Raw genomic sequence first — 11,877 nt, 5'->3', positions numbered from 1 at the left:
CCTTTGAACCCTGGCTCTCTCCCTATTGACCTCATACTACTTGCATGTTGTTTATCATTCAAAGGTCAATAGTGCTCTTGTCTGTTGACATTGTTTTAAAACCTCTCTCGGGCAGCAGGGGGTACTAATTCAGGAAGGCTTCCTATTGGCCGCCTGCGAGGAAGAAGAAAAAGATGATGAGAGAAGAGAGAGAGAGTGAGTGATGAGTCATGTGACCCAGCGGCACGTGTAAAGCCTCTCCCTTTGCCTGTGCTTCCACTTGGATACAACAGACGCTCTGGACCAATCACGACGCGGCGTCTCTGTGTCATGGTGCTTAGCCGCCACCACCGCCACTCCACCCCCAATGTCAGACTCCAAGTACCTTTAACCATGTCATGCCCACAAGCAGCAGTCTGATTGCACTGGCTCAAAACGTTCTTGTTTAAAATGTAACTACTACTAGATTATGCTTTATGTAAAAATTAAAGTTTAAAAGATTCAAAAGAAGTAAAGTAAATTATTGCTATTTTTCCGGGCAGCTTGGTGCAGCGTTCAATTCTGGCTCCGGCTTACCTGTATAAAGTTTGCATGTTCTCCCCGTGCTTGCGTGGGTTTCTTGAATTTTTTTTGGGTGACGTAGATGTGTCATAGATGTGTTCACCCAATTTTATGTTGATCAATCGAACAAATAACGCCGGCTAAATTCTTTCGGTCTTTTTAGAAATCGCTGCAGTGTGAATTTGGACGGTACAATATATTTCCAGAGGATGGAGATGATTGTCAAAACTGGTGCGTTTCTAAGCATGTTGAGGCCTCCTAAACTTTAATTAACTCGTGGAAAGAATACCTATACAGGCACAGATTCAGAGTGATCAATTTATGGAGCAATGAGAACAATGCTGCCACTTGTGGCCAAAGCATGTGAGTGCTGTTGTTTGCTGCAGTCAGCCTTCTGTCATAATGGTGAGTCATATTGCATATAGTAGTCTCTCTCTCTCTCTCTCTGTCTCTCTCTCTCTCTCGCACACACACACACGCTCATGGAATTAAAGGATAAGTATTGTATATTAAAGTATTGTCACTGTAACAAATGTTGGCTCTCTGCCTCATGATATAGCGCAAACAGTTTATGTATTTATTTGCATTTGAAGGCGTGTGTGTGTGTGTGTGTGTGTGTATGTCACTTTTTTGTCTGTGGGTGGATTTCAGCTTCTTCACCAAGTCGCCAAGTTGAAAACAAGATAAAAATAGCAAAATTAAGAAAACTCTTTGGAATAAAATCAAACCATAAAAACATACCAGAGCTCGTGGTACTCAAGGTCGTATTATAACATTTAGGGTTCAAGTTCGGCACCCTGAGCTGACAAATACAACTCAACTGGTTATTGTTTTGGTCCAATTTTAAATCTATTTGCTCGTCTTGTTCTATTTGTGTGTGTGTGTCATGATTGGCTGGTAACCAGTTTGTGTGTTGTATTAACAGAATGTATAACCCACATACACACACAGAAATACAAACAAGAATAAGGATTATAGGATGAAAATGATCCTCCCCGGGCACCAGCCTCCCCCACGCTCCAATGACTGAGAGATCCAACACGATTGTTTCCTCTGAGTACGCACAAACACACACACGCAAGCATTGCGAGCAGAGGGGAGATATCCTCACATAACCTATGCAAACTAATTCAAAATGCTGCATGATGACAGCTCATCTTGCTTACTGCTCCAAAACGCAAACAGACAAAGCTGCACTATCACACACACACATACAAGTATGAGTGCGCGCGCACACACATCCTCACACGCACACGCACTGGTGAATTCCATTTGTATTTTTTTAATGTATTTATTTATTATTGTTTTATTCATTTAGCAGCATTTTTGTCTCGCCTAATAATTGAATGAAGATAGAAACTGCAATATTCATGCTCTCTCAATGAAATAAAAATCGTGAAATACGTACAGGTGTACATTTTATAGGCTAATTGTGCACTACATTAGAATACAGTACAAATTCACTCTATACGTGGTATACACCATAGTGTGAGTCTAAGCCCACAGAGCCCCAAGTGTTTTTATGTGTGTGTTCGCGTTCATAAGATTATGTGTCTTAAAAAAAAAAGCTGATTCTTGTGTGTGTCTGTGGGTGTGTGTGTGGACGTGCACCCCGACATGATGACATCCCACCCATTTGTTTGGTTTTGTTTGTTCGCTGGTCAATGAATGAGCAGTGTGACCTCATTCATACCAGTCATTGATAAGTATCCCCTCTGAAAACTAACCCTCAACCTCATTTGCTGATATTACATCAATAACATGCACGTGTTCAACTCACCAAAGACACAACTGCAGTACCGTATATTCCGCAGCATAAGGCGCACTTAAAAGCCTCTGAAATCACCTACTTTAACTCAGAATGTTAAATGTTAAACTTTGGGGCGTTAAAATCATCCATTCTGTACAAATTTTAACAGTCCAGTTTTTGTGAATCATGATTTAATGCTGCAGTTCAGTTCATTGTGCTTCTCCTTCTGGTTTGCAAGTCTTTTGTTTGAAACCTTAATCCCTGCCAGCCTCAAAAACCTAATAGAATCCCGAACCGACCGTGGCTTCAAATGTTACTATTTAATTATTTAATAAGACGAACAAAAAAATGAATGAAAATGAATGAATATATTTTCATTTAACCGCTACTGTATGTGAGGCCCACACGTTGCTCCGTTTCTGATCTAAAAGCATGTTGGGTCACATCAGTGTTGTGTCACACCAGCACGTCTCATCCTCTGCGGGCACCCGCACGACTGCCCCCCCCCCCCCTCCCCACGCCTTTTTTTCTCACAGATGCTCAGGAAGCTTTGAGTTGGCCTCGAACTGACCTTCACATTTCATCAGCCAATGAGATGAGCTCTGGCAAGCTGCACGGCTTCACGTTTTCGCATACTTTATGATTATCTCAGCATTCTGCGCAGTGAAGCTGGCTAAAAAGGCTTCTCGCTAGAGTATTTTCTCCCTCGAGTGATGCGTTCTTGAAGCCTCGTTCATGAAGCCATGCACTTTTATTTTTATTGTTCAGGTGCTGTAGTAAGAGAATAGAATCAAAGAGAATGCAACCTGCTGTAAACTGGTGCCACCTGAGAACGGCTAAGCGAGTTCCTTGTCACACAAATACCACTCTCAGATCAAATCCATTTAATGTTTTATGGTATTGCTAGGGTCCTTATGAGTTTGAACTGAATATATCTTAGTCGCTTTTCCTCCATTTACCCATTTCAGAGCATTTTTGCTCATATCTCTTCTTTAAACAAGTAGCCCCACCCGATCCATGAAAACGATCGCGTCCTCACTGCGTGATGTCACAAAGTGAGCAGCCCCACCCCCTTACCCCTCCTGCTGACTTAACACATGCCCACTTTAAAGAGAAGCTGTCCCTGCAAATTGACTTCACATGCAGATTACAAAATGTATCCACATACCCTTCACAATTTGATCAGGTTAGGGTTAGGGTTAGAGTCATTGTTTTGTGCATTAAATAGGTTTTTTACAATGTAATTGTGAAATGTCCTACTTTGTGCGCTGTCAATGAATGCACCTCGACTCAATAGAGTCGCTGTTTTAGTGAACGTCTTACTTGCGGGTTAGAAAAATAGCCAACAAAAGAACTTATATTTCATAAGTAATTAGATTACCACTGTGATATATGAACTTATATAGTATATAATAAAGTTTAATATAGTATGTCTAGCTCTTTTAAATAAAAAAGATGATCAGATTTCTCATGAAGAATAAATCAATTTGTGGCCTTTCTTACAAAATGATTAGCGCTTGTCAACATGCTAGAGAATACTTTTTTTGCGGTTAGAACTACAACAGATCCCAGCCGACTAGCTTTGCAGCCACTTTTTTTTCCCCCCACTGGAGAGGGGGATGCCTCGCAATACTCAGTAGCAGCTCTTCCAAGCAGGCTAAAGTTGAAGGTCGTCCCCTTGAGCTGCAGATTGAAGCATCGAATCAGCAAGCGAAAGAGCTTTTTAGGCACACAGGACGCATGAAGCTGGCGACCGTGTGCGACCACGTAAGCGTCCAGGCATGTCATTAAATTGACCTGTATCTCCAGCTGCAGCCCATCAAGCGCAGCCATCAATCACAGCACTGGTGATTTGCTAATACTCCCGCCCAGTGCAGCATCAGGACCCCCACGCCCAAGACCTTGAGAAGGGGCAACACGCTCTGCAATGTGTCAAGGCCAAACAGTGCATGTTCATGTCTAATACCTGAGCAAATACAGTCTTGAAATGGCAAACGATTGCTTTTAAATAGGAAATTAGAACATTTTAACACAAACTTGTTGAGGCAAAATTAAATAAAGTGTGTTTTTTAGCAGCAAAATGTATGTTCATGTCTTTTTGTTAGCAAATGTACTCTTAATAGCAAAATATTGCATTTCAATATTAAAGTACCATTGGATGCCCAATGCAACCTGTTCCTGAGCCAATGTTTTGAGACAGTTCATGAATGCCAAGGCATGAAGCCTTCTTGTAAGCAAATAGTGACCAAATGCGGCATTTAAATGCACCACTATTCTGCCTTATCATGAATCACTCATTTTCAATGAAGAAAACATCGTCTTTCAAGGTCAACTACAATGCCAAATATTGTCACAAATATGTCGTTAAAGAGAAAAAAAAATGTTCATGCTCCATTTGAGCAATTTCATAGGTAGTACTCTGGGAGCTTAGTATAGCATTTATCTTCACAGTCTGTCTACTAGTAAACAAGTTAAGATGAAAAGCGATCCTGCAGGCTTGTTGCCTTAGAATAACGATTCAGTTTGTAGATTTACGGCAGCGAGGACGGGGTGTTCTCAGAGCGCATTGCTGCCAGCTGCCATGCATAGCGACGAAGCTTCGTGACCGCTCGACCTCGCCATTGCCGTAGTGGTGGTGGGACGGCTGACAGCGAGGAGGTGAATGTGAAGGCCAGACATCCAAATGTCAGCGTTCCAAAACTCACTTGCTCTCCATTTACAACTGTCAGACTGGAAAGGAAATCGCATGGGATCAACCTCTCATGCCCCCATAATTGACTATTCTTGCTGCTGTTCACGTTCACATCTGTCCACGTGGTATTCTGGTCACAGAGAAAATTCTTGTACGATTGTCAATAAAATGGTGATTGTGTTAGTGATTTTTCCAATGCAATGTAGTTTATTATCCTATAAATGCATGTGAGCCACTTAAATGTACTAAGGATCACTTGGCTGGGTGAGGATTTTTACCGTCATTAAATGACTACAAACGCATACAACTAAATGTGGGCATTCTTTGCTAGTTTAGGATACAGCATATGTGTCATTAATAGCAATTTGGTTCCATCTCAGAGCAGTGATGATTGTTTTGAGAAGATGCAGTCAATAAATAACCAGAAAAACATGACTCCAGACGATAAAGTGTGTCAAGATGCATCATCACAACCTAGTGTTAAAGTAATATTAACATTTACTAAAATGTTAAGTGTTCAACACCCAATGGTCTTCATCATGATGATCAAATCAGGCCAGATACACCAATTACAGTGAACAAATCTTCCTCAGTTCGGAATGAATTCAGGTTAAATCCACAGTAATGCCGTTTGTGGTCAAAACAAATGCCTATTGTCATGAAGATTTCAATTTCCCTGCAAGTAGGGAATTCATTTTCAGTACCCACACATTTCTTCTTTTCTTTCTTCATGGACAAGCCTTGATCTCCTGATGGCTGGTCAGAAGTTGCGTGGTCTTGCGGAATCTTTAGGCCACCTTCAAAACGACATGGCAGCAAAACAAACAGAAGAATCTGGAGACAAACCAATCGTTTTACATTCTCAAGTCCGTAGGTGAAATGAAGACGATGGTTATCAAGTTGCTTCGTTAACCCAGGCTCTCATCCTAAAGCTTGGGCTTTCCCTCGCTCCATCCTCTTATCATCCTTAATTGCACCCAGGTCCAGCGGAGTGTCCACAAATGGTGACGCCATTTCAGTTGAGATTTCGATGGGTGTAACAGTAAATTGTGCTTTTATCGCCGATTAATCTGAAATACCTAATATATCATCAGCCAGGTAAAAAGAGGGCCACCTTTGGAACACGGAAAATCCTGGCTTTAGACTCACCACAGCCCGTGACACTAAACTCGCTTCGTAGTATAACCTGTTGTGTTACATTCGCGACTACACAGGCTATAATATTACTAAGGGTTGTTATTGCAACACCGACATTCTGTTTTTAACATCATCCCTGAAACTTTAACACTGGTATATTTGCATGACACGGTAGTAAAATGAGTAGGAACGCATGTTGTACATCGATGACTAGACTGCATCCTCGAACTGTTGTTGATGGGCTAAATATAAATGAGCAACATAAAAGTTGAGTATCTAATTGGATTGTTTAAGATGGACAGCAGTAAATGATGAGAAATATAACGTGTTCTACTGAACTTTTTTTTTTTGGTCCTACGTGCTAACCTGGTATCCGAGTGATGACTGTTTTAGCAGGACTTTTAATATTCACCTGTCACCAGATATGGCAGCTTTATTTGAAAGAGTTTCTGTGTGTGTGTGTGTGTGTGTGTGTGTGTGTGTGTGTGTGTGTGTGTGTGCGTGTGTGTGTGAGAGAGAGAGTGTGTACGTGTGTGTGCGTGTCTGTGTGTATGTGTGTGTGTGTCAAAATATAATAAAAAATAAAAGACAGGTGATAGCCACAGTCGTTTGACCAGCATTACTGACCTCAGGACAAATACTAAGTGCATGTGTGTGTCTGTCTCTGTAAGCCTGTGTATTTGTTTCACCTGCATGTCCTGGCATGCTGTCTGTCTGAGAGAACATATCTATAAAACATGGGAACATTACACTAATTGGAAATGAATAAAAAGACACTTGTCATATTCCAAAATGTACACACACACACATTTGCACGCACGCGCGCACACACACACACACACGCACGTACACGCACGCACGACCTCTACCAAGACCCAATAAAAGCACATGGTGGATGATAAACAGAAGAATATAATTCAATACTCCAACTTTTTCTGTTGTGAAAGGTCGCAATTATCACTGACAAGGAACAATTGCATGACTGTCATTGTAATAGTGTGAGAATACATGTGATGCTTCTGTTTGCTACTTACTCTTCCCATATGTTCCGTTTCCCTATGCATGACTGCTGTACAGACTTCTTCATATGCGGTAACTTTCGAAACTATCAGGCAAGTCAAAGCCTGTTTGACATTGTTATCATTTTAATTTTGTTAGTGGATAATACTACAGAATATTGTAAGGGAGGAGGAGATTGTAAATTGATTATTATTAAAACAGTCCTTTCTTAGTGGTGGATAATGTTCTTCTCCGGTCCAGTAGGTGATGACAACTACGGCATTTAAAGGCGATAAAAAGACAAACGTTATGTGGCAGCTTGTGACGAAATTCATCCAGACAAAACACTGCTCCCAAACATTCCAAAGCGTTGGTTGAGGCATGTCGACTGAAAAATGGGATCAACAAATTGATGATTCACATTTAGAGGAATGAGAAACAGAAAAGGAGTGGAACTGGCTAGATCCGGACAATAGGAAAAAGTCAAGTCAGTTCAAGTCTATTTATTTAGTCCTTAACCACAGAAGTAAAAGACAAATTTGAAATTTCTTGTATTAGGAGCACAACTCAGTAAAGATCCATGCATGTTTTTACTAGCGACTCATTCCAACATCCACCTATAGGAGAATGTATGTGAGCCATGTGTCATACTGAAAATCTTTTTGGAAGAACTCTGCAGAAACTACACTCATAACTCCTTTTGAATCCCCTTCAAGGAGTGTAACCCCAAAATTTCTGCTTCAAACCAAAATGGCTGAGTTTCTGTTCAATTAATAGGTATGGGTCTTTAAGACATTTCTATGCATTCCATATTGACACTTTCGTCTACTGTTTATTTATTAAATATTCTTTATTTATATGTAGACACTTTCGTCTGCTTTTTGTTGTTTATTTGTGAAATATTTTTTATTTATATGTTGACACTTTTGTCTGCTGTTGTCTATTTGTTTATAATCACGGGTATTGCATATACTGCGGATCTATTCTCTCATGTTTTGTTGTTTTTGTCGTGTCCGATGTTTATATTGTCCATCTGTTTATTTAGTATGTATTTAATTGTTCATTCATACTATTCCCCCCCCCCCCCAGGGATCAATATAGTATCTATCGATCGATACAAAATAATATAATATATAATATAATATATAACATAGGGTGGCTCAGTTGCACACTGGTTAGCACATCCACATCACAGTTCGGAGGGTGTGGTTTCGATTCCACCTCCGGCCATCCCTGTGTGGAGTTTGCATGTTCTCCCCGTGCCTGCGTGGGTTTTCTCCTGGCTCTCCGGTTTCCTCCCACATCCCAAAAACATGCATGGTAGGTCGATTGAACACCCCAAATTGTCCCTCGGTGTGAGTACGAGTGCTGAGGGTTGTTCGTCTCTGTGTGCCCTGCGATTAGCTGGCAACCGGTTCAGGGTGTCCCCCGCCTACTGCCCGATGACTGCTGGGATAGGCTCCCGTGGGGACAAGCGGTACAGGTAATGGATGGATGAATATATTATATATATATATATATATATATATATATATATATATATATATATATATATATATATATATATATATATAAAATATATATATATATATATATATATATATATAAAATATAATATATATAAAATAATAATACAAAAATAATGTAATAGTAAAATAAATAGTCCAGTAATTAGTATAATTATATAATTAGATAATGTTTCCCCCATTCTGATTATTTTCTTAGAGGATTGTTTTTATTTGGGTTGGTTTAGTAGTTATTGTTACTGATTTAAGTGTCAAATGTGTGTTTGTGTGCATGTGTGCCATAGAGGTTGATTGCAGTGTAAACAGAAGCGCCCCCTGCAGATCACAAGTGTCACTGCAACCCTTCTTCTATTACTCTGCCGCCTGGCTTCGCGGCGCCTCATTCACTAGAAGATGGCGGACTGCGCTTCACTATTAGATGAGGAACTCTCGTCCTTCGTCTTCAATTACCTGACAGAGAATCCCGACAGCCAGGTAAGACCTCCGGTTGGTGCATGAGAGAATCCTGCTTTGGCTCGTCTCCCGGTTTCCTTCTCAGTTTTGACTGGTCTCCATCACTACCACCGGTGCTTGGAGCGCCGAGAGGCCGGCTCGAGGGAGCCCTTTGCCGGCTTGTCAGCAGCAACTTGCATGCTCAGTGCTCCGCGGTGTCTTGACTCGCGGCGTTCACGCGGAGGATTTGACATCACCTTCGCTTCGGAGGATTCGTGGCAGACAAATGTGTGGTTTTACGCGGCGGAGGTGTGCGTGTGGGCGCTCAGCCCCCCCTTGCTGCAGCCGGGGGACTGCGGAGCCGCACTTTGGAAACTTTTTGACGCATTCTTCACGGGGAAGTTAGCTGTCAGTGTAACCCGGCGTGGACACGTGGTAGAACCGCCAGCGCGTGCAACGAGCCCCGAGGGTGGGACCATGATGATCCCCCCCCTGGAAAGACTTTTTTTTTTTTTATCGGCATCTTATTGTTACAACACACCTGCTTGTATATTTGATTGCACGATTTTGCTGTTGAATTAAGACCGCACGTGAGAAGCTGTTACGTGTGCTGGTGGGAAGCTGTTACGTTGACGGGTCTCTGCTCCTCTGCAGACCGCTCGCTGCCCCTCCAAGTTGGGTCAACTCTCACGGTGCTCCGTAGCATTGTGGTTATGACGAGACATTATTTGACGTTTATAGTGGTATTAACAAAAGCTGGCGCTGTTTGGGGCGGGGGGTGGTGTGGGGGGTGTTGATGTCCCCAAACGTATGACTGGATTTTCTTTTTAACCATGCTGCATATATCGGCGATTTGTGTGTACTGTTTTCCTGCCGTAGTAAAATCGCCGTTCAAACGAATTGTCAAGGTGCGTTTGTGCACCTTGCGATCAAGCGCAACTTTTCCGAGATGAGACCTGGTACACAAATCCAACTACGTATGGGATACTGTTGTGCGCCGATGTATTCCGGAGGCCATCCCCTGCGGTTGCGATGTGACGCGTTGCGCTTAAAGTGTGATGATGAGAATTAAAGGCGAATTAATTCTAAAATGTGGTCATTTTCGTACGAAGCTCCGCCAATGTCTGGCGTATGACAAGACAGAGCGGCTTGGGATCAAGGCTCTAATCCCTCATCTTGATCCTGGATGGATGCCGCGCTTCCAAAACACGCACAAGCATGCTTACTTAGACCCCCAGGCCCCTCCCCACCTTCATCTAATCCCTCTCGAAGATGCACCCCAAACCTATCCACCCACCTTCCCTGATATAGCCACTGCATCACTGCTGTGACATTGGTGACTGCATCATGTGTTCAAGCAGATTGGCACTTGAAGCAGGTTAAGTGTGTGTGTGTGTGTGTTTGTGTGTGCATGAGCGCGTGTGTGTGTGTGCATGAAGCGGCCTATTTATAACTCACCGTATTAACCTTTACATTCAACTGCATTGTGACATTGCAATATTCAGCATTTAATCTCGCTGCACACGTTACTTCATGGTGTGACCTTGCTCCTAATATCCAGGCTTGCAACCACGTTGTAATGCTCCCGTGAGGAAAAACAAGCGCGACCAGTCCATGTGTCAACTTCCAAATGAGGTCGACGTGCATGTAACGTTGCAGCAGGCTTCATAAATTATGCTGAATGTGTGCCCGTGTGTATCAGAATTACAGGAATATCAACTGTCTGCTTTGAATCTTATCATTTGCGTTAATATTTACTCAGGGTTATTAAACGGTGCCCTCTCTCTCTCTCTCTGTCTCTCTCTCTCTCTGCCACTTCGTGACTACGTTGCTCGCCCCCCCCGTAATACTACTCCTCGTGATGTGTTACAGAACCGAGCTGCTGCAGTCATGTGAGTCGTAGTGGAGGAGGGAGGCAGGAAGGGAGGCGTTAACGTGACGTCGACGGTGGCGCGCCTCCTCCTTTTCCCTCCAGCATGTGACTCTTCCTCTTCTCTCTCTGGCTGGCTGTCATTCCCCCTGTTGCACATTCACACGTTTTCTTTTTTCCCATTTTGAGCAACGTTTGTCGCAGCCAGTTTCAAAGGGGATGTATAATGTGGAAAAATGAGTAATGTTTGCCCATAGATAGCGTTGTCTCGATGACTGATTGCCCATCCATCATGTGTGAAATTAAGCAAGTACAGTCCGTATAGGGACCCCCCCCCCCCACAAACAGTGAAAATAATATTAGAAAATAATATTTTGAATAAATCATTATAAATCCCATCACAATATATGCAAATGAAGTGCAGTGATTATTTTTGTGCATTTGGGGTCTGTTTCCTGACATTCAGCTCTATAGTATCCGTGACTTTGAATGTGTGTGGCTTTGAAATTGCAGGGCTTGTCTTTGAGGTCAGTAAATAAGCAATGATGGGCATTTCGTCTGGAACGGAACCATTTGTGTATTCCCACCTGCTGGTCTCCTTCTGTCAGCAGTGTTGTTTTAAATAACCTTCAATCAATCAATCAATCAATCAATCAATCAATCAATCAATCAATCAATCAATCAATCAATCAATCAATCAATCAATCAATCAATCAATCAATCACTGTAGAAATTGAGTCACACAGAATTACTTCCCGTCCATAAAGACATTTTAAAGCTTATGTATCAAGTTTCTCAGAGTAATAAAGATGGCGGATTTGCAAAACCGTTTGGCCACACCTATTACCTTGTTAAGTAGACCCACCACAACAGATGTGACGTAATGGATAAAAATATATAATAGAAAACGGAGAAAACTGAACGGAGGAAA

The 11,877-nt window shown here is 42.0% G+C and overlaps 1 protein-coding gene across 2 annotated transcripts in view; it reads left to right on the top strand.

Annotated features, from left to right (window-relative positions):
- The first annotated feature begins 8,967 nt into the window (after window positions 1–8,967).
- The window catches only part of ppargc1b (peroxisome proliferator-activated receptor gamma, coactivator 1 beta), a 53,666-nt gene continuing 50,756 nt past the window's right edge, over window positions 8,968–11,877 (top strand). For both annotated transcript variants that reach the window (XM_061278901.1, XM_061278893.1), the window contains exon 1: window positions 8,968–9,118. In XM_061278901.1, the coding sequence (XP_061134885.1) occupies window positions 9,038–9,118 (81 nt within the window). In that variant the 5' untranslated portion in view covers window positions 8,968–9,037. The remainder of the gene's footprint in view (window positions 9,119–11,877) is intronic.

Source organism: Syngnathus typhle, linkage group LG1 (genome assembly GCF_033458585.1).
Source record: "Syngnathus typhle isolate RoL2023-S1 ecotype Sweden linkage group LG1, RoL_Styp_1.0, whole genome shotgun sequence".
Lineage (NCBI taxonomy): Eukaryota > Metazoa > Chordata > Actinopteri > Syngnathiformes > Syngnathidae > Syngnathus > Syngnathus typhle.
Note: the sequence above shows the minus strand (reverse complement) of the source record. Positions and strands in the feature narration are given on the sequence as shown.